The sequence below is a fragment of the Candoia aspera genome, chromosome 2, assembly GCF_035149785.1.
Source record: "Candoia aspera isolate rCanAsp1 chromosome 2, rCanAsp1.hap2, whole genome shotgun sequence".
NCBI lineage: Eukaryota > Metazoa > Chordata > Lepidosauria > Squamata > Boidae > Candoia > Candoia aspera.
Genome location: NC_086154.1, coordinates 159,807,839 through 159,827,853, shown reverse-complemented (window position 1 = coordinate 159,827,853; position 20,015 = coordinate 159,807,839). Strand labels below are relative to the sequence as shown.

General features: G+C 42.4%; 1 protein-coding gene across 1 annotated transcript in view; it reads right to left on the bottom strand.

Annotated features, from left to right (window-relative positions):
- STXBP5L (syntaxin binding protein 5L) overlaps positions 1 to 20,015 on the bottom strand; it is an 84,517-nt gene that overhangs the window by 26,452 nt on the left and 38,050 nt on the right. The window contains exons 12-17 of the mRNA XM_063294610.1: positions 19,321 to 19,468; positions 16,152 to 16,219; positions 14,165 to 14,205; positions 13,177 to 13,391; positions 11,682 to 11,851; positions 10,131 to 10,256 (exon numbers count right to left, since the gene is read on the bottom strand). Of these exons, the coding sequence (XP_063150680.1) occupies positions 10,131 to 10,256; positions 11,682 to 11,851; positions 13,177 to 13,391; positions 14,165 to 14,205; positions 16,152 to 16,219; positions 19,321 to 19,468 (768 nt within the window). The remainder of the gene's footprint in view (positions 1 to 10,130; positions 10,257 to 11,681; positions 11,852 to 13,176; positions 13,392 to 14,164; positions 14,206 to 16,151; positions 16,220 to 19,320; positions 19,469 to 20,015) is intronic.

Sequence of the window (20,015 nt, the reverse complement as noted above, 5' to 3'; positions counted from 1 at the left end):
TCACAGTAGCAGGGGGAGTCCACTTGCCAGCCAAGTATGCAGATTTTGCAGACGTTTTCAGCGAACAAGAGGCCACAGCACTACCCCCCCATAGGGACTGTGACTGCACCATTGAGTTGATACCAGGAGCCAAGATTCCAGCAAGGAAACAATATCCCATGTCCCCCAAGGAGTTAGCCACCTTAAAGGATTACTTGGACTCCAATCTCCAAAAGGGGTTCATCCGACCATCTACGTCCCCAGCGTCTGCTCCTACCTTCTTCGTACCAAAGAAGCCTGACCCGTTGGCACCTGCTACCCAGGAGACACCCATGAGAGTGGTCCACGACTTCAGTTTTTTAAATAAACAAACAAACAGAGAATCCTATCCTCTGCCCTTAATCTCGGATCTGCTAGATCGCTTACAGAAGGCATGCATTTTTACCAGGTTGGATCTCAGGAGTGCGTACAATCTGATCTGGGTGAAAGAGGGGCACGAATACCTGACTGCATTCGACACCAGGTTTGGAAAATTTGAGTACCTTGTTATGCCCTTTGGCTTGTCTAATGCAGGAGCCATATTTTCCAGATTTATGAATCACGTTTTTGCTGATTTACTAGACAAGTACATGGTCGTTTATCTAGATGACATATTAATTTTCTCTGAGGATGCCACAACTCACGTAACCCATGTACGTAATGTTTTGCAAAGACTAAGAGAGAACAGGCTGTTCGCCAAGCTAGAGAAGTGTGCCTTTGATTTAACTGAAGTACATTTCCTGGGCTATATAGTATCCACAGAAGGCATATCCATGGATTCTGCTAAGGTCCAGGCAATTCTCTCTTGGCCACCTCCCCGAAATGTTAAAGATATACAAAAATGGTTAGGATTCTGTAATTTTTATCGCCGTTTCATAAGAAATTACAGTGACCGTACCAGACCATTTACACAGCTCTTGAAGAAAGGCTCAAAATTCATATGGGGGGAGAGGGAGCAAGCAGCGTTCCAGGAATTGAAGCAGCTTTTTGCTTCCCAACCGCTCTTAAGGCACCCTGACCTCACGAAGCCATTCATAATGTATTCAGATGCTTCAGATGTTGCCATTGGGGCAGTGTTATTGCAATATACAAACAAAGCAGAGAATACATTGCTTCCTTGTGCCTTTTTTTCACGCCTACTCTCACCAGCAGAGAGAAACTATGATGTTTTTAGCAGAGAGTTGCCGGCAATTAAAGCAGCATTCCAAGAGTGGAGGCACTGGCTAGAATGGGCGACCTTTCCTGTGAAAGTTTGCACCGATCACAAGAATTTACAGCTTCTACAGAACACCAGATCCCTCACCCCACGCCAGATCAGATGGAGCCAGTTTTTCTCCCGTTTCAATTTTGTTATTTCTTATGTGCCCGGGGCGCAAAACTGCTTGGCAGACGCCCTGTCTCGATCCTTTCAGGCAAAACCCCCCACTCACCAGGAAGTACAGGCTGCTATATTACAACCTCACAACTTTGATCAGCCGATGAGGGGGAGCCAAACAGAGATTTTAGCAGCAGGCAGACAAGCAGAGGACCTATTTTCAAGAGCCAGAGCTCAGCAGCAACAGGACCCGTATGCCAGGACCAGGATGGATGACCTCCAGAGGGCCCCGCAAGACACTGCCTCCCCATTCAATGTGGAGGCAGGAATCCTCTGGCATAGTGGGCGATTGTATATTCCCCCTTCATTGAGGGAAGAAGTACTGAGACTGTGTCATGACCATCAAACGGCAGGCCACGGAGGCGTTTTCAAAACTCTCCATAGAGCTCTGAGAGACTACTGGTGGCCTAAGATGGTTGCAGACATTAAGGGGTACGTTGCTTCTTGACGAGCCAAGCCTCTCCCAGGGAAGCCCACAGGACTCTTGCAACCCCTACCCACCCCCAGTAGGCCTTGGGATACGATCTCCAAGGATTTCATCACTGATTTACCCCCGGTCCAGGGCCTGACTTCCATACTGGTGGTGGTGGACCTTTTCACAAAGATGGCACATTTTATTCCTTGCAAGGGCCTCCCATCTGCACCAGCCACAGCGCAGTTGTTCATAGACCACGTTTTTAGGTATAGAGGCATGGTGAATCACTTGGTGAGTGACAGAGGCCCACAGTTCACTTCCAGGTTCTGGAGGGCCCTTTTCCAGTCATTAGGGGTCCAGATCCACCTGTCATCAGCACATCATCCTGCCAATAATGGGCAAGCCGAAAAAATTAACCAGTGGTTATAGCAGTATCTCAGGTGTTACACCACTTATCGGCAAGACAATTGGCCAGCCCTGCTGCCCATGGCAGAATTTACTTATAACAACTCTGTGCAGTCATCTACCCAGATGTCTCTGTTCCAAGCGCTCTACGGGGTTAACCCTCAGGTGTTGCCCACCTCCTCCCAGCAGGGAACTGTTCCAGCCACAGCTGATTTTCTTAAAGAGCAACAAGCCGCACAGGAGTTGTTAAAGGAGCAGCTGAACAGGGCAAAGAGTGCTTATAAGAGAGCGGCAGATGCTCACAGGCAGGAGGGGCCAGCGATTGCAGTAGGAGACAAAGTGTGGCTCTCTACCAAGTTTTTGATCTCTACCAGACCCTCCAAGAAATTGGACTCTAAGTTTGTCGGCCCTTTCACTGTGGTGCAGCAGATAAATCCAGTAGCTTATTGTTTACAGCTCCCACCATCCATGGAGATCCATCCAGTGTTTCACAGAGCCTTGCTAGCCAAAGACCCTCCCCCAAGTAACTTGCGATCGCAACTACCCCCCCCCACCTCCAGTAATTGTGGAGGGAGAGGAAGAGTACAAAGTGGAGGAAATTCTGGACTCTAGGAGGAGGGGAAGGGGCATCCAATATTTCATACACTGGAAAGGATACCCTGAGGAGGAGCGCACGTGGGAGAATGCCAGAGATGTACATGCTCCAGCACTGGTTCATCGATTCCATCAGCTTTTCCCTCACAAACCCAAGCCTCGCATTTTACCCGAGATTCCTCTTTCGCCTGAGCAGGCCGAAGAGGCCCAAGCTGAGGAGTTTGTGAGTGTGTATTTCCCCCCGCCCCCGCCTGAAGCCTCGACTCCAGTTACAGAGGAGGTGGGGGAACCACAGCCCTCAACCTCGGGCTTGCATTTCCCAGGGGGGAGGGGGGCTGACCCTGCTAACTCTCTAGATGTTTTCCAGCAGCAGCCACCTGGCCCGGAGGCGTTATCGGATTGCGAGGGCAGCACCGCTTCGTCCGTGGAGGAGTTCTTCTTTGAAGACTTGCCTTCCTTGCCCAGTTCCCATGGAACTTTACAAGCAGACAGCACATCTTATCAAGACTCTGGAGGGGAGGGGGCTGAAATGGAATGTGAATCTGGAGGGGAGGGTGATGTCATGAGTAAGGATGGCGAGCAGGGGGCTCCCATCCAGACTGTCAAGCGCATGCGTAGCACTGAGGAATTGGTCAGCCATTCAAAGAGGCACAGATCGGGACTGCCTTAACCCTTGGGGGTTATATGTCTGGGTTTTTCCCACGCTTCTTCAGTTTGTTAGGATTCCTGTTAAGTACTAATAATAAATATTAGAGACCAGTTCCTTGTCTCAGTGTGTTTCCTGGTTGTTAGGACATAGGGTCCCGGAAGAACTATGGACAGAAGTTCGCAACATTGTTCAGGAGGCGGCAACAAAATACATCCCAAAGAAAGAGAAAACCAAGAAGGCAAAATGGCTGTCTGCTGAGACACTAGAAGTAGCCCAAGAAAGAAGGAAAGCAAAAGGCAACAGTGATAGGGGGAGATATGCCCAATTAAATGCAAAATTCCAGAGGTTAGCCAGAAGAGATAAGGAATTATTTTTCAACAGGCAATGCGTGAAAGTGGAAGAAGACAATAGAATAGGAAGGACAAGAGACCTCTTCCAGAAAATTAGAAACATCGGAGGTAAATTCCAGGCAAAAATGGGTATGATCAAGAACAAAGATGGCAAGGACCTAACAGAAGAAGAAGAGATCAAGAAAAGGTGGCAAGAATATACAGAAGACCTGTATAGGAAGGATAACAATATCGGGGATAGCTTTGACAGTGTGGTCAGTGAGCTAGAGCCAGACATCCTGAAGAGTGAGGTTGAACGGGCCTTAAGAAGCATTGCTAATAACAAGGCAGCAGGAGACGACGGCATCCCAGCTGAACTGTTCAAAATCTTGCAAGATGATGCTGTCAAGGTAATGCATGCTATATGCCAGCAAACTTGGAAAACACAAGAATGGCCATCAGATTGGAAAAAAACAACTTATATTCCCATACCAAAAAAGGGAAACACTAAAGAATGTTCAAAATATCGAACAGTGGCACTCATTTCACATGCCAGTAAGGTAATGCTCAAGATCCTGCAAGGTAGACTTCAGCAATTCATGGAGCGAGAATTGCCAGATGTACAAGCTGGGTTTAGAAAAGGCAGAGGAACTAGGGACCAAATTGCCAATATCCGCTGGATAATGGAAAAAGCCAGGGAGTTTCAGAAAAACATCTATTTCTGTTTTATTGACTATTCTAAAGCCTTTGACTGTGTGGACCATAACAAATTGTGGCAAGTTCTTAGCGGTATGGGGATACCAAGTCATCTTGTCTGCCTCCTGAAGAATCTGTATAACGACCATGTAGCAACAGTAAGAACAGACCACGGAACAACAGACTGGTTTAAGATTGGGAAAGGAGTATGGCAGGGCTGTATACTCTCACCCTACCTATTCAACTTGTATGCAGAACACATCATGCGACAAGCTGGGCTTGAGGAATCCAAGGCTGGAGTTAAAATCTCTGGAAGAAACATTAACAATCTCAGATATGCAGATGATACCACTTTGATGGCTGAAAGCGAAGAGGAACTGAGGAGCCTTATGATGAAGGTGAAAGAAGGAAGTGCAAAAGCTGGCTTGCAGCGAAACCTCAAAAAAACCAAGATTATGGCAACCAGTTTGATTGATAACTGGCAAATAGAGGGAGAAAATGTAGAACCAGTGAAAGACTTTGTATTTCTAGGTGCGAAGATTACTGCAGATGCTGACTGCAGTCAGGAAATCAGAAGACGCTTAAGCCTTGGGAGAAGAGCAATGACCAATCTTGATAAAATAGTCAAGAGCAGAGACATCACACTGACAACAAAGGTCCGCATAGTTAAAGCAATGGTTTTCCCAGTAGTAACATATGGCTCTGAGAGCTGGGCCATAAGGAAGGCTGAGAGAAGGAAGATCGATGCTTTGGAACTGTGGTGTTGGAGGAAAATTCCAAGTGCCTTGGACTGCAAGAAGATCAAACCAGTCCATACTCCAGGAATAATATCATTCCCTGCTCACTTGAGGGAATGATATTAAAGGCAAAACTGAAATACTTTGGCCACATAATGAGAAGACAGGACACCCTGGAGAAGATGCTGATGCTAGGGAGAGTGGAAGGCAAAAGGAAGAGGGGCCGACCAAGGGCAAGGTGGATGGATGATATTCTCGAGGTGACGGACTTGTCCCTGGGGGAGCTGGGGGTTTTGACAACCGACAGGAAGCTCTGGTGTGGGCTGGTCCATGAAGTCACGAAGAGTCAGAAGTGACTAAACAAATAAACAACAACAAAAAGTCCTGCCTTAGGCATGAACTAGAACTAGAGTGCCTTCACCCTAGGCATTCCCTCAGCCTAGAAAGAAGGCAATGTCAAACTAACTCCAAAAATATTGCAGTCACCAGGAATAAACACTGACTCAAAGGCACATGCATACGAGAGGTTCCATAGTGAAAGGCAGGAAAGGTAAGGGTTTAGGATTGGCCCTTTGGTACATAATTTCCCTCACTTTAGGGGGACGGGCAGACGGTAAGGCCTAGGGATTCTTCCTCTGCAGGTGCTCTGTTCCTCCTTGAGGCCACCTAGTGATTGGTCCTGTGTGGCAAGGGCGGTGGTTGAGTTCGCTGTGGGGCAGGTGGGTTGTCAGGGCATTGGTTTGGGTGTGTGGGATGTGTGTGTATGAGATTAGGTATGTGTGCCTTGTCCTGGGAAGCAGGGAGCAGAATGAGAGGAGCTGAGAGAGCAGGAGGAACAGCAGGATGGTGCCAGGCAGAGAAAGATATGGCAGGAACCCAGGGGTGGGCCACACTCGGGGTCGGGTCTGCTGTTTGAAAACGGTCCTGTTGTCTGGCCTTTGGCTTGTACCCTCAATGCCTGGCTATTGGATCCTTGGTGGCCCTGAGGGGGGATGTTTTTTCCTCGTTGTTGGCTGGGCCGCCATCTCACTCTTGCTCTTGGTTTTTATTTTTCTTGGTTTTTTTTTTCTGGTTCTTTATTTTTTTTTAATATCCATATTGTATTTTACTGTTCTTATACTGTGAGCCTCCAAAGTCATCTGGAGTCAGGCGGCATCAAAATCGGATGCATTTAATTTAGCATATTCTAAGAACCAGATCACATGGTGCGGCATCCATCTTTGGTTTTCCTGGCAGAGACTGAAAAGGGAGGCAGCATTTGAAGAGGCTTCTCTGGAGTCTGCTTGTCAAGAAGAAGAGCTGGCTTAAGCCATGGGTGGGTGGGCAACTCAGAGCCCACTGGCCACATTTAGTTCCCAGAACCCCATCTGTAGTGCCCTGAGGCCACTGACATTCTGCAGCAAAATGGCCAAATTTGGGCATAAGCACATATGGTCACTTTTTTTTTAGTATGCTTGTAAGGAGGGGCACGAGAACAATTCGGCTCTGAGAGGCTTCCCTCTCCCATCTCCAGTCTTAAAGTTCCAAAAGCAAACCAAAGACGACCGTGTTTCTTCGGATTGTATCATATCATCACTGAGGAACTCCTGCAGCTCTTCAGAAGTTGGGAGGCTAAATTGCAGCACCTGATCCTTAAAACGTTGCCCTTCTCAGCTTAAATAATATAAGCATGTCGCCCCAGGCAGGTTAGTCAGGCAATTACTAACCTCCTCTTGACAGGAGGTACACGTAAGTTTTATGGGCTTCCCCTCAGGACTGCTCTCTGCACAGCCGGGGAAGAAATAATGACAGTTGCTAGTTCGTGAAGGAAAATACATTGTCCACTTTAAGAATATATCAGGAGCAATCAAAATGCCACAGAAAAGATAAGGTATTTTGTTGTAACCAGATGGTGAAAGCAGGATGATTTGAAACAAGATTAAAAATTGGATGCTTCAGCCACATGAGTTTATATGAGTCAGTCTCAAAATGACTCCTTGGATTGGTGGGCAACATTTGGCATGAAGCCAGGAGGGAGGATTTCTGTTTTTCAGGGAGAATCCTTAACAGAACAATGAATCTTCCTGGCTCCCCCAACACTTGTAGGAGAGCCAGTTTATCCCCTACCATAAGGGCAACTGTAGCTAAGAGAAGATGAAATCAACAGGGCCCAATGCGGAAATGCAACCATGACATCTGATAGTAGCAATTCAGAGGGAGTTTCAGGGAGGAAAACCCAGCAGTGTGTCAGCTCCACAGCACCACCTACCACAATGTTGTGCCCTTGATGAGAGCATCCCAGTTCCCCAATATATCCCCAGCACAGCAGGGGCATTAAATACAAATTAAAGCATCCATGACAGGTACTTGAACAGCCTCTCTTTGACGACATCTTTCTAGGTCCTCTTATAATTAGTACATTATAATTTAGATGTAATTAGTACATTCCCAAACTTTAGTACATTATAATTAGTACATAATTGGTACATTCCCCAACATTCAATCAGAAATTGCCTTTCTGGAATTTAAATGTGCAGTATTATTTTTCTTCCTCAAACACAGTATTCTAATTTGAAGGCATCCAATTACACTAATGGACAGCAGAATCAAGGCAGGCAGGCTTAAAAAAGGAAGGGAGGGAGGGAGGAAGGGAGGGAGGGAGGGAGGCAGGCAGGCAGGATGGATGGATGGATGGATGGATGGATGGATGGATGGATGGATGGATTCTGGCTCACACAAACTATCTATTGCAACAGTACAGTTATGGTCTTAAGCAAAGGAGGATTATTAAAAGAATTTGACCTGTTAAAGAAGGATAATCATAACAACCAGCAGCATTTTTCAATGATACCAAACAGATATCATGTTGAGAGGCAATGTATCCATGTTTGTTTGTTTGTTTGTTTATCAGATTTCATCACCGCCCATCTCCCCAAAAGAGAGACTATCAGATATCCTATCTTTGTATCAGATATTTCACCAATTTCCTTAATGTCTCTGGTGGCTTATTAAGTACAATAAACACCTATAGATATAAAATAAAAAAGCCAAAGGAGTGGCTTTAAAAAGCCTGGGATAGTGACATGTTTGGTCTAGTGGTTAAGGCAATGGGCTAGAAACCAGGAGATGGTGAGTTCCAGTCCCGCCTCAGGCACGAAAGCCGGCTGGGTGACCTTGGGCCAGTTGCTCTCTCTCAGCCCAACTCACCTCACAGGGTTGTTGTTGTGGGGGAAACAAGAGGAGGAAGGAGTATTAGGTATGTTCACCACCTTGAGTTATTTATAAAAATAAAAGGGGATAAAAAATCTAAAAATACATATAATTGGTAGTGGGCTTGCTTTAACTCCAGGGACAATTCATTCCATAAAAGGGCCTTGCCATGGAGAAAGCAGAATTGGTCATTAATGTCATGCATCTTCCTGGCAAGACTTGTAAAAGATGCACTACAAATGGCCTAAGTGTGTATCGCACTATCCTGGAGTAAATAACCTTGTAGACAGCTTGAGCCTACATTGCGTGCTTGTCTGTATATACACTGAGACAGAGCGTAAGACAGAGAGCAAAATAGAAAAGCAGAATTATAACTCATCATAATGCTTCACGTTCCTGATGAACTGAATTCTAGCTCCTAAAAGCTAATGCCATAATATAATCTTTAAAGGACCACAACAGTCTTGCTTAACATGGATAGCCACACTGAAGGCTATATACTGTAAATAATTGTAATTAACTAGAAAGTTACTTACTTAATTAAGGAACTAACATATACACATATTACTGCATAAATGCAATGTGTAATTAGCCTTGCTGACATAAGACAAATTATTCAGAATTATTATGCTTGAGTTTTGTTTTGGGTGTCATTACGATGCAAACATTCAAGTAACATTTTGAGAACTACAGTATCACCATGATCACATGTATTTAGGAGATACTTGAATGGATGTAAAAAGGAGGCAAGGCATTTTTAAATAAGCAAATTGTCTAGAATCAGAATGGAAAACTAATGAACTCAGCAGGATATTTAGCTTTGTTTCCTTAATGATGTTCTATCTCTGATAATCAATGCAGTAATCAATACATTGGATGAGAAATTCACAGTGTAATAATCAGCATGAATACAGATTCCTTCTGTTAGTGAAAAAAGTTAACTGTCACTAACAAATGGATTTCAAAATTACTATTCAAAAAGGGGAAGGTATAAGATGATCTAATACATCGAGTTTTCCTTCTTTGCTTTGCACTGCATCACAGTGTAACAAAGCAGTAAATACATACTTTTATTACATAAATTGCAATCCCATAAACAATCAAGGCCAAAATCTCTCTCTCAGGCCTATCTAGGTATGCCACCTGGAATTTCCTGTGGAAAGGTGGAATGTAAATATAGAGAAAAATAAACAAATTTGGAAATAAATCTCTTGGGTCTCAAAGTGAAATAGATGTAATGTCACTTTGTTGTTTTTCTGTCTTTGTGGATGTACATTATTATGAGGCTTGGGAGATCTGGAAATAAAAATGCAGTTCTTTTTTCCTAGGAAAAATATTTCTGAGATTCTCCTCTCTCTGCTCATCTACATTTTTTTTAATCCATTCAATCATGTCTGATTTTGGAGACTACCTGGACAAGTCCCTGAAGTTTTCTTGGCAAGGTTTTTCCGAAGTGGTTTGCTACTGCCTTTCATTTGGATCTCACATAAAACTGTGAGGAGCAGTAGGGATCTGTATCTTGGGCCCATGTTTTCTGCCATTTTTGTGCCCAGACTACTCACGACAAGACAAACTACTTGGAGTATGCACTTCTTTCCCTGTAATACAGTAGGTTCTAGTACCTTTTCCAGGCAGATCTCCATTCTAAAGATGGCTCAGATTTCCCACTTCCCAGCCAGCCAAACTGACCAAACCCAAGTGAAAATATACTGGGATAACTTACAATCCATAGGCTGAATTCATTGCTAGGCTTGTTATTTGTTGAGGAGGCTCACCATCCACCCACATCAGTTGAATAACAAGATCTGCTTGATAGCCAGGAGGCATTCTTACAGCACGGGTCTTCACACTGAGAAGAAGAGGAGAAACAATTATCAAAATGATCTGATTACCCAATAGGAAATAATTTGCACTGATAAGAAAATCAGCTGGGGGAAAATACAGCGTCAAAGTACTATTCTATAATTTCTAAGGAGAAGAGCAGGTGAGAAACAGTGAGTGTGTCTAAAGGTGTGTAAGTGGGATTAATTAAAGATTTCTTCCACTCAACTGCTTGCCTGATCCCAGCTGTCTCCACAGTAACTTCTCTGTGAAACAGTAGCTTCATTGTTATATCTTGATCCTATATATCTCATTTGATACTTGAAGCAAGGATAATTAAAAATAGATGGCACTTTTTCACCCAAAACAAGAATTCCATCTACGTAAGTCCCTGATTAGAAATGCTAAAGAGCCACTGGAATAAACCTACTTCACCATCCCATTGTGGAACAGAGCAAGATTAAAGTTCTTCAAGCTTTCTATTTTTTATCATCACCTGGCACACTTCATGGTCTTGAACTGAAGAGAACTGAGGACTCCTTTCACTTTGCAGCTTGCTCAGCTGAAGCACAAGACTCTGGAAACCATCACTTTGGTGCAGTCAGATCACAGGAATGAACTCAAGCACCCTAACGAAAACCGGGTGGATAGTGGATTTTTCATGGAAAGAGGGACAAGAGATGGGGGAAGAGCACCTTCCCCCTAGAATTTCAATAGCTGCAGGACATAGACATTGATGAACTGGACCTGTACACTTAAATCAGCATCCTGCACTGCAGCCCATCATCTCCTTGGTGACCCAAAGACGCTGCAGCTGATTCAAGGTGTCTGCAGTGGGTGGGAGAGGGGTGATTAAAGCCTGAAAGAGGATGGGCACAGCATCTTGACTGGAGCCACCCTCTTTTGTACATGCACACTGTTTTGACGCACTGAGCCCTGCAGATGTCCCCAGCCTGACTAATACTACTTTCTGTGCATTTATAGGCACATACAATTTATCTTGGGCTGTTTTTCTCTGCTTTGGAGATCAATACATTTCTTAATATTCTTTCTCCTGAAAGCTTTTCTGAGATGCAGTTCTAAAGATGCACTTCTTAAATGGGTAGCAAATTCTTGGCCATTGTTGCATCAAGCCTCAGTGCATCCTATGTATCTATTTTTAATATTATTATATTGGTATCCTACTCTCACATGGAGTTCCTAATAGATGTTTAAAATTTATTTCTGTTTAATATCAGCAATGGTGAGCAACGAGACTTATTTGAACATTATGTAACAACTTCTTAGCACAAATACAGAACATAATTCATACTATTTATACAGAGCTATCAGTATGCATGATATTCACCATCTTAGCAGAAAAGAAAAGATAGAAATGTTGAAGAAATTTTGTTATAAATGTTGAAAAAAAGCAGAGAACAAAAAACCATTTAAATCAGCCTACATTCTTTACCTGAGAAATGGACTACAATCCATTGTTCGCTCTGATGATGAAGTATTGCTATTGCCTGAGAGATCTTTTAAAGATGAAAAATGGGAAGACACATTGGCAAATGGAGTCATAATTTCTGCTTCAGGACTAATGGTATCTTCTATCTCACTCTGAAGTTGCACCTCTAAAGACTAAAAAATTAAAACTTGGATTACTTTATAACATCAGTGTATATTCTGAATAAAAGAAATACATTTCATGGGGTTCTTATTGTAGATTCAGAAATATAGTTAAGAGATTAAATATTGTGAAACCAATCTGCCTTCACAGTATTCCAATGTCAGCTACATGCCAGGGAAACTGCAAATCTCCCAAAACAGACTATAAGTTTGGAGGAATCTATCAAAATTATAACGACTGGCAACTGTAAGGCAGAATTGAAAAACTGATCAGAGGAAGAAGGCATCCTAGATGTGCCTTCCTACTGTACTATATGAGTCTTGTGGTCTAGATTCCTTGAAATAGAGATGGAGAATATACATTTCTGTTCTCATCTGAACGTGGAGGTGATTCCAGTTCCTTAGAGATTTGTATGAGCAATAGGAATCCAAGCACTAAGGAAGAGCAAATCCCTTTTCCAGAATCTGTTTCTCAGTCTGTCTTATGATGCCCAGAAAAGATGTGGACTGAAGACCTGGAAGGTAGATTTGCAATTTTCCCCAGACAGAAATAGGTCTCAGTAGATCACTAAAATGGTGGGTTATGATATCAAGGCATCTTTCCCCTGGCAAAGGCCCTGGGCTCTAAAAATTATTTGTCTCTAAAGGACTTGTTGGGATCAAGGAGGAGGGCTAGGAACTGGACTGATTAAAGGACTGTTGTGTCTCCCTATGGAGGAAGGTATGGGCTGCCAACCCTCCAACTTTGAGCTGTTTGTGAGGAACTCCACAGGACTGCTGAGAAGTCCTTGAGAGAAAGCAAATCCATAAACACCAGTCTTGGAAGACTGCAAATTCTCTTGATTTAAAAGCATGGATTATGAGGAGGAAGGAAGCTTAGAAGTTCTTCTGAGAGAAAGATCCAGAAGAACAAAAGTTGACTGACCGAAATGGGAACATCCAGTAAAATGTTTTGCTTCAACAGATTCAAAGTTTGTAGGATGGAAAGTGAGTATTATTTTTGAAGCATTGAAATAACCTGCTGTCTCAAAAGAGTCTGTTTTGACATTCTTCCCATGCAAGAGCATATGCAAGTCACTTTTTAAAAAATGCTTATTATAGCTTCCTTCCTTTGGATGTTTAAAATATATAGGAAAGTCATAATACCCAGCTGCATATCCAAGCTTGCTACTTTCAATTGTAACTGTAATTAAATTTGAATAATAAATAAATAAATAAACAAACCCCTGCATGGTAAACATAGCCATGTGTATTTATAACTATAATTGAGTAAAGGGAAATGTTCAATATATCCACATAAGCAAATCACTTTATAAGCAACACTCATACGAACTTACCGATATTTCAGTATTAACTTCATGTTTGCTGAATCTATAAACAATAACATATGAGGAGACACCTGCTATGCAAAATATTCTACTTTCAGGACACCAGGACATTAATTGGACAGCACAAGGATCCTCTTCTATCATATCTGCTCTTGGCTGGCCTTCCAACTTCCGTTTTTCAAATACCTTTGAGGTTTTTAACTTGTATAGCATTTGCAGCGTGACTAGAAAAGATTGAAATCATCTATCATATTTCTTTGATATGAAAGTGGAAAGAAATTATACTGCTACAATCTGGTATTTTCTATTTTCTCTATTTTGGGACCACTGATCGAAAGCACAGGAATACTGTAAAAAGTCTAAAGCCCTGGTATTTAGTGCTTACTAAAAAGAAAAAGGTAAAAAAGGACAGACTTTCAGCACTGGGCCTCCTGTACTGTCAAAATAATACTGAACCTACCCTTGCACTACACAGACATTAAATAATAGCATAAAATCAGCAATTAATTTTCGATGCATAGCAGATGAATTGGGTAGCAGGAAAAGGGGAAGAGATTCCTTATGACCCAAGGGGCTTCACTTTGTGCAGCACCACACACCCCTTTAAATGAGAAAAACAGCCTATTTTCTAGGTACTGTACTCCGGTCTTCTTTCAATCATTTCAATTGCTCATTAATCATTTGAATATGCAATTAAACAGAAGCGGAAGCCTTTTAATGATCAGTTTCAGAAAAAAGATCACGTGAAGGCAAAGCCATAATAACAAGTGTTACATTTCCAGTGTCTTTGCAGGCATATATCTTTAACTCACATTCATTCCTATTTATTCATACTCTGCTATGATTTTTCCCTTTAAAATAATATTCTACAGCATGTCATGAATTCATTACACTGTTTCATGTATATTTTGAGTAACAGATTCAATAACTGCAATTAATTCAACTCTTCAGATCTGTGACATGCACTTATTATTCAGAAATAAGTTTAAAAACTTACTGGCAGAAGCATCCCAAAATTTTACTGATCCATCTGCATGACTTAGAAGAATATAGAAAAGGAGAGTTAAAAACAAGGTGCAATAACATTATTATCATCATCTTCATTATACATTTCTACCAAGTCCCTGTGATGTAAGAGCACAGGTGGCAAACTTCAACAGCCATCTGTAGTAACTGGGAACACTTGATCTTCTAAGCAGCGGTTTTCTTCTTCCCTTGCCTGTCAGAACCATGAAGGGAGCCCTGGTTTTGTTATGGAATGAAAGATACCAGGACTTCATTGATGTGGGTGTTGTTTACCTCTCTTCTCTGTCTTTTCTCATAAGAAGGATGGTAGATACTAGAAGTGGCTGCATAACTCATCTGCAGTATACTGTAGAAGAGAGATTTCTTACACTAACTGAAATTAAACAGAAGTAGGATAAAGAGCAGCCGGGTGGTGGGTGGATAAAGAAAGCTCCAACTAATTAAATGGATTCTGTCCTCAAGTGACTTTTTCAAACATTGGTTGCATTTCTTTGCCCACTGATTTTTATTGTAATTTGATCAATTGAGGCTTTCACGTAACACTTTTTAGTAACATAGTTAAGGTGTATATTAGGTTACCAGCCTTAGTCACAGTCATGTCACATGCAACTTTCCCTGCTAACACTAAAGGCTATCTGCACAACTAAACCCCAGTTTTACTCCAAGTATTTTCATTCTATTCTATGCAAGCTAGGATCTCTAATCTGGAGACTGCTTTACAAGCCAATAGAGATGACTATATCCATGAGCGGATTTTCCCCCTCTATTAACAAAAGCACTCCTAACCACTGCAGAAAGAGGACTACATCAAGGAGCATTCCCATGCTGCACTCCTCGTCTTCAGACCTGGTTCAAAATAAATAAGTCTCCTGTCTTTGAACAGTCCACTACAAGCAGCCTTACATTCTCTGGATTAAATTCCTGTTATTTACATTCAGGTTCTGTGATGGAATGTGAGGGTGACTTTGGGGAACAGAGGGAAGAGATGCTGCCTAGGGAATGATCAGATAAAAGGAAGGGGCGTCCTAGAGAGGGTAATGGTCTAAAGAAGAAACTTAGGAAAGACCCGCCCCGAACACTCAAGTGATAAATATGGAGGGCGGGAGATTTGTACTTTCAGGCTTGCAAGATTCTGTTAATGTAGCCTTACAATAAAGTAGAATTAGTTCATCTAGTCATGTCCCCTGTCTGGTTTACCTGGAAGGGCTGACAGGTTCAGAGACAAAGAACTGGAGCTAAATATATTTAATATACTGTTTATACATCAGTACATTGCATGTACCTCCAAAATGATGGGATGTGAGCAACAGTATGTTGGCTTGTAAAGCAGTCTCCAGATTAGAGATCCTAGCTTGCATAGAATAGAATGAAAATACTTGGAGTAAAACTGGGGTTTAGTTGTGCAGATAGCACATAGCCTTTAGTGTTAGCAGGGAAAGTTGCATGTGACATGACTGTGACTAAGGCTGGTAACCTAATATACACCTTAACTATGTTACTAAAAAGTGTTACGTGAAAGCCTCAATTGATCAAAGTCACAATAAGGAGGGAAGTCAATATCTATCAGCTCATCTAGTAATGACCGTGGCATATGGAAGACACAATTTGGAATGTAAGAGGAATAAAAGGTGAATTAAAATTTTAAAAAGAGAGAGATTGGGTTTACGAAACTAAGAGAAAGGGGAAAGATGTACTATATTGGAATGAAGGTTTCTAAAGGTTTCTTGTGCAGTGTTTTATTAACTCCCAGGACAGGACTTTTCAGCCAAGCCTTTTGATTTGGAATAAAAATGTTATGACTTATTTTTTACTTTTTAAACTTTATATTTTATATTTGGATGTTACTCACTTTAAGGGCCCTTAGTGAAGTAAGATGGAGTAAAATTTTAAGCAATAAATAACAAACCCACAACTACTTGCAACAGACAGTATCTATCTTGTAATAATGCTTTCCTTACCCTGTAATAATAATTTCAGGATATGTTTGTGATCCTAGGTTCCATACTCCACCACTGATGGGCCACTCCTAAAAACAAACCCAAATTTTATATATCTTAGAAAAAGTATTGCATTAACATGTTTTTGCCACTGACTTCATTACAGATCCAATGACAACACTGCATACACAAAACCATTACCTTTTCTATTTCCATGCTGACACAGAAGCTTAAGAAAAACAACTTAATAGCTAATCGTTATGTTATGTTTTACCATGGTTGGGTGTTTTCCCCTTTTGGTCTATGAGCAAAATAAAATAAAATAAAATAAAATTTACCTAAGAAAATCAACTGCATTTAAAACAAAAATAAATGTGTAGCCCTCACTATTATAGACTCTGCAAGCTCACAGAATCTGATCCAATCTTAAGAAGCCTGGAATTCCGCCTTGTGTGATCGTATACGTTTTTCAGATGGAATTCAAAACTCAGGCAGCCTTATCTACCTTAAATGCAGAAATATATTCCAACCAGCAGATTCAGTTTGGACCCTGAATCAGTGACTTAGAAAATAGCCTGATTCATCTTTTTATGATTCACAGCTGCTTGTCTCCCCATCTGATTCAAATTCAAACCCTGAATTAGAAATCCTTGCCTCCTCTTTATGGTAGCTGAATATCAACCACCAGCTATAATTTGTTCCTATATAATGTACGACAAAGGTAGGCAAATTTGGGGGACTTGGGTACATTTGGAATTTTGGAAGTGCTGTGGATTCAAAAATTAGTTTGACTAATTACAGGCTGATTCTCTTGTAACAAGAGTAACAAGAAGTTGGAAGTGGCATCTCTGCTCACTGTCTCTATTTCTGTTCTTGTCTCTTAGAGAAGGAGCAAGGGCTTCTCGGAGAGAAGGGACGGGACAACAAGAGGGAGAGGGAGAGGGAGGGGGGCAGGAACCCGCACATGGGGACGGGACAGGACGGGTCCAACCTGAGAGAGACAACAGAGGAATGGAAGGAGGAGCAGGGACAGATGGGGAGTGGGTAGCAGACACCCAGAGAAGACAGACAGAGGAACCAGCCCACCGAGTGAGAAGTCACACAGAGGGGAACAAGAGACAAACAGACAGACCCGCACATACATACCAAAGAGGCAGGTAAATGGGTGGGAACAGAAGAGTATATAGATTTTTGCACCCTTCTTAGTCAAGTGATTGGAGGAAATTGCTCCATTCATGTGAATTGGACCATGGAGAGCCTTCTTCTGCCAAGAATCAGCTGATGAGAGAGTACAATCAATTTCTGCCAAGGACCCTTGCGTTGGAATCCGTTCCTGCCAAGGGTCCTTGGGGAGAGGTGGAGTGGGGGTTCCATCTCCCTAGGGACATTTTGGCAGGACAAAGTTTGCATCCTAAGGAAAATCTATAAGAACTTTGGAAGAGCCTTGTCGAATCAGGCCGATGGTCCCTCCCTTAAATCCAACAGTGGGGTGTGATGCTGCAGCAGAACCAAGGAGCCCAAGCACAAGCTTTGGAAGCTCACAGGTTGACTTTGGGCTAGTCACTTTCTCTCAACCCAGAGTACCTCACAGGTTTGTTCTTGTGGGAAAAAATAAAGGTAGTCCTCAGGTACAACTAATTGGGACCAGAATTTCCATCGCTAAGCAATGCGGTCATAAAAGCAAGGTCATGGGACCACATCACTTGGCAGCGGCAGTTCCGGGACTCCCCATTGCCATCGTTAAGCAAGGATTGCAGGCTGTAAAGCGAGGACCTCCTTCCAATGTCCTGCTGGCTTCCAGGAAGCAAAGTCAATGGGAAAGCCGGCAGGAAGCATGCAGTGCAAGCATGGCAGGGCCAGGGGTGGCGGCTGCCGGGTGCTGCAGGATCTTGTACTCTGTAGCCAGGGATCCTTGGAGGAAAAAGCTGTGGGTGTCATGAGTAAGGATGGCGAGCAGGGGGCTCCCATCCAGACTGTTAAGCGCATGCGTAGCACTGAGGAATTGGTCAGCCATTCAAAGAGACACAGATCGGGACCGCCTTAACCTTTGGAGTTTATATGTCTGGATTTTTCCCACGCTTCTTTAGTTTGTTAGGATTCCTGTTATGTACTAGCAATAAAACATTAGAGACCAGTTCCTTGTCTCAACGTGTTTCCTGGCTGTTAGGACAGTGGGAGTGCAAATGACTTGCGACCTTCCCTGATGGCTTCCCCACTGACTTTGCTTGTGGGAAGCTGGCAGGAAAGGTCACAACTAGTGTAAGTGCAGGCTGGTTGCCAAGCACTTGGATTGTGATCACATGACTGTGGGGGTGCTGGGATGGTCAAAACTTCAAAGTGGTCATAAGTACCGTTCACCATAAATTTGAATGGTTGCTGAATGAGTTGTCGTTAACTGAGGACTACCTGTATTATGTACATTGCCTTGAGCTCCTGAAAGGAAAAACTTACAAAGAATGGTTGGAGGTGATGGGTATTTTTACCCTGAAGAAAAGATGACTACAGGAGACATGATAGCGATTTGGGTGATCCACAAGAATTGTGAAATAATAAGAAAAACTGAGGGCATACCTGCATGAAACTATTTCTAGATCCCATAGATCTGAGTCCATCTTTGGCAAAAGAATCCCAATACTGGTTGAATTTCTTTTATTCATTTTGGATTCACCTGGGAGCCACACCTAGCTTTGACATTAGCTTCCATTTAAAAATGAGCTCACTCTGATGTCCATACCTTATGAAAGGAGACAGGGGGAACCTCCATACAGGCTTAGGTTCCCCTGCAGAAATTGAGGCTGAGCCACCTCTCCTGGCAATCACCGAGCATGGCTAACTTTGGCAAGAAGACCTTGAAAGAACTCTAAACGTCAGGTGCTGAGAAACACTGCCTTAAGCCTGGCAGCTGCTGAGTTGTTCTCTTAGCAGCTGCTTAAAGCCTGGCCCAGCACTCTTAGGGAAGAGCTAGCGACTCCCCCTTCTGAAAAACAATGGAGAGTCCAAGTGCCTCGGGGAAAGCATCTCCCAGAAAATGCCCCCAGTGAATCTACAGGTCTGTTGAGAAACAGCACTCCCACCAGAATATCATAAATTCCATACTACAGGGAAATGAAACACTACCATGAACACTAGAACAAAGAGTAACCTGTTTTAATTAGTGCTTCAGTAACACTGTTCCCCTTTTATTCTTTACCTTATTGCTATATCCTTGTTTCTTACGTTTTGCGCCTACAGAATATAGCACAGGAATCAGATCTGGAGGACAGTCAGCAAAGTATTCTGTGCAGGTAACAGGTGAATCGTGAATATCCATGGGATAAGGATTTTCAAAAATGGGAAAACTAAATGAGAAAAACATACATTAGCGTGCCCTTTAAAGCCAAAATTATTTAATACATTAATTATTTGAAAAGGAGCATATTACCAATAATATATATGTTTACTATTTTTTTAACAAGTCTTGAAACCAAATTATGATATCAACTGTAGATAGTGAGATAAAAATTAAGATTATTTGTATGCCAGCTAGATTAAGAATGAATACATACTAATCATTTAAATTTTCTTTATTGGGACTTATATACTATTCCAATCCAGAGAGATTCTGAGCAGTTTACATTCCCTTCGAATACTAAGAAGATTAAAACAGGAACACAATTTAACAAAAGAGCACACCAATAATAGCCAAAAGCAATAACAGAAAAATTACAAAGAAGAATACAGCCACCAAGGAACAATAAACATCCAAACACGGTCCAGGGTGGTCTCCCAACTTCTACCAGATCTCCTCCTGGGTTTTTATAGCTCCCCCAACTCAGCAAGGAAAATCAATTTGTTTGTTTTGTTTGTCAAATTTTTCCACCGCCCATCTCCCCCCAGAGGAGGGAC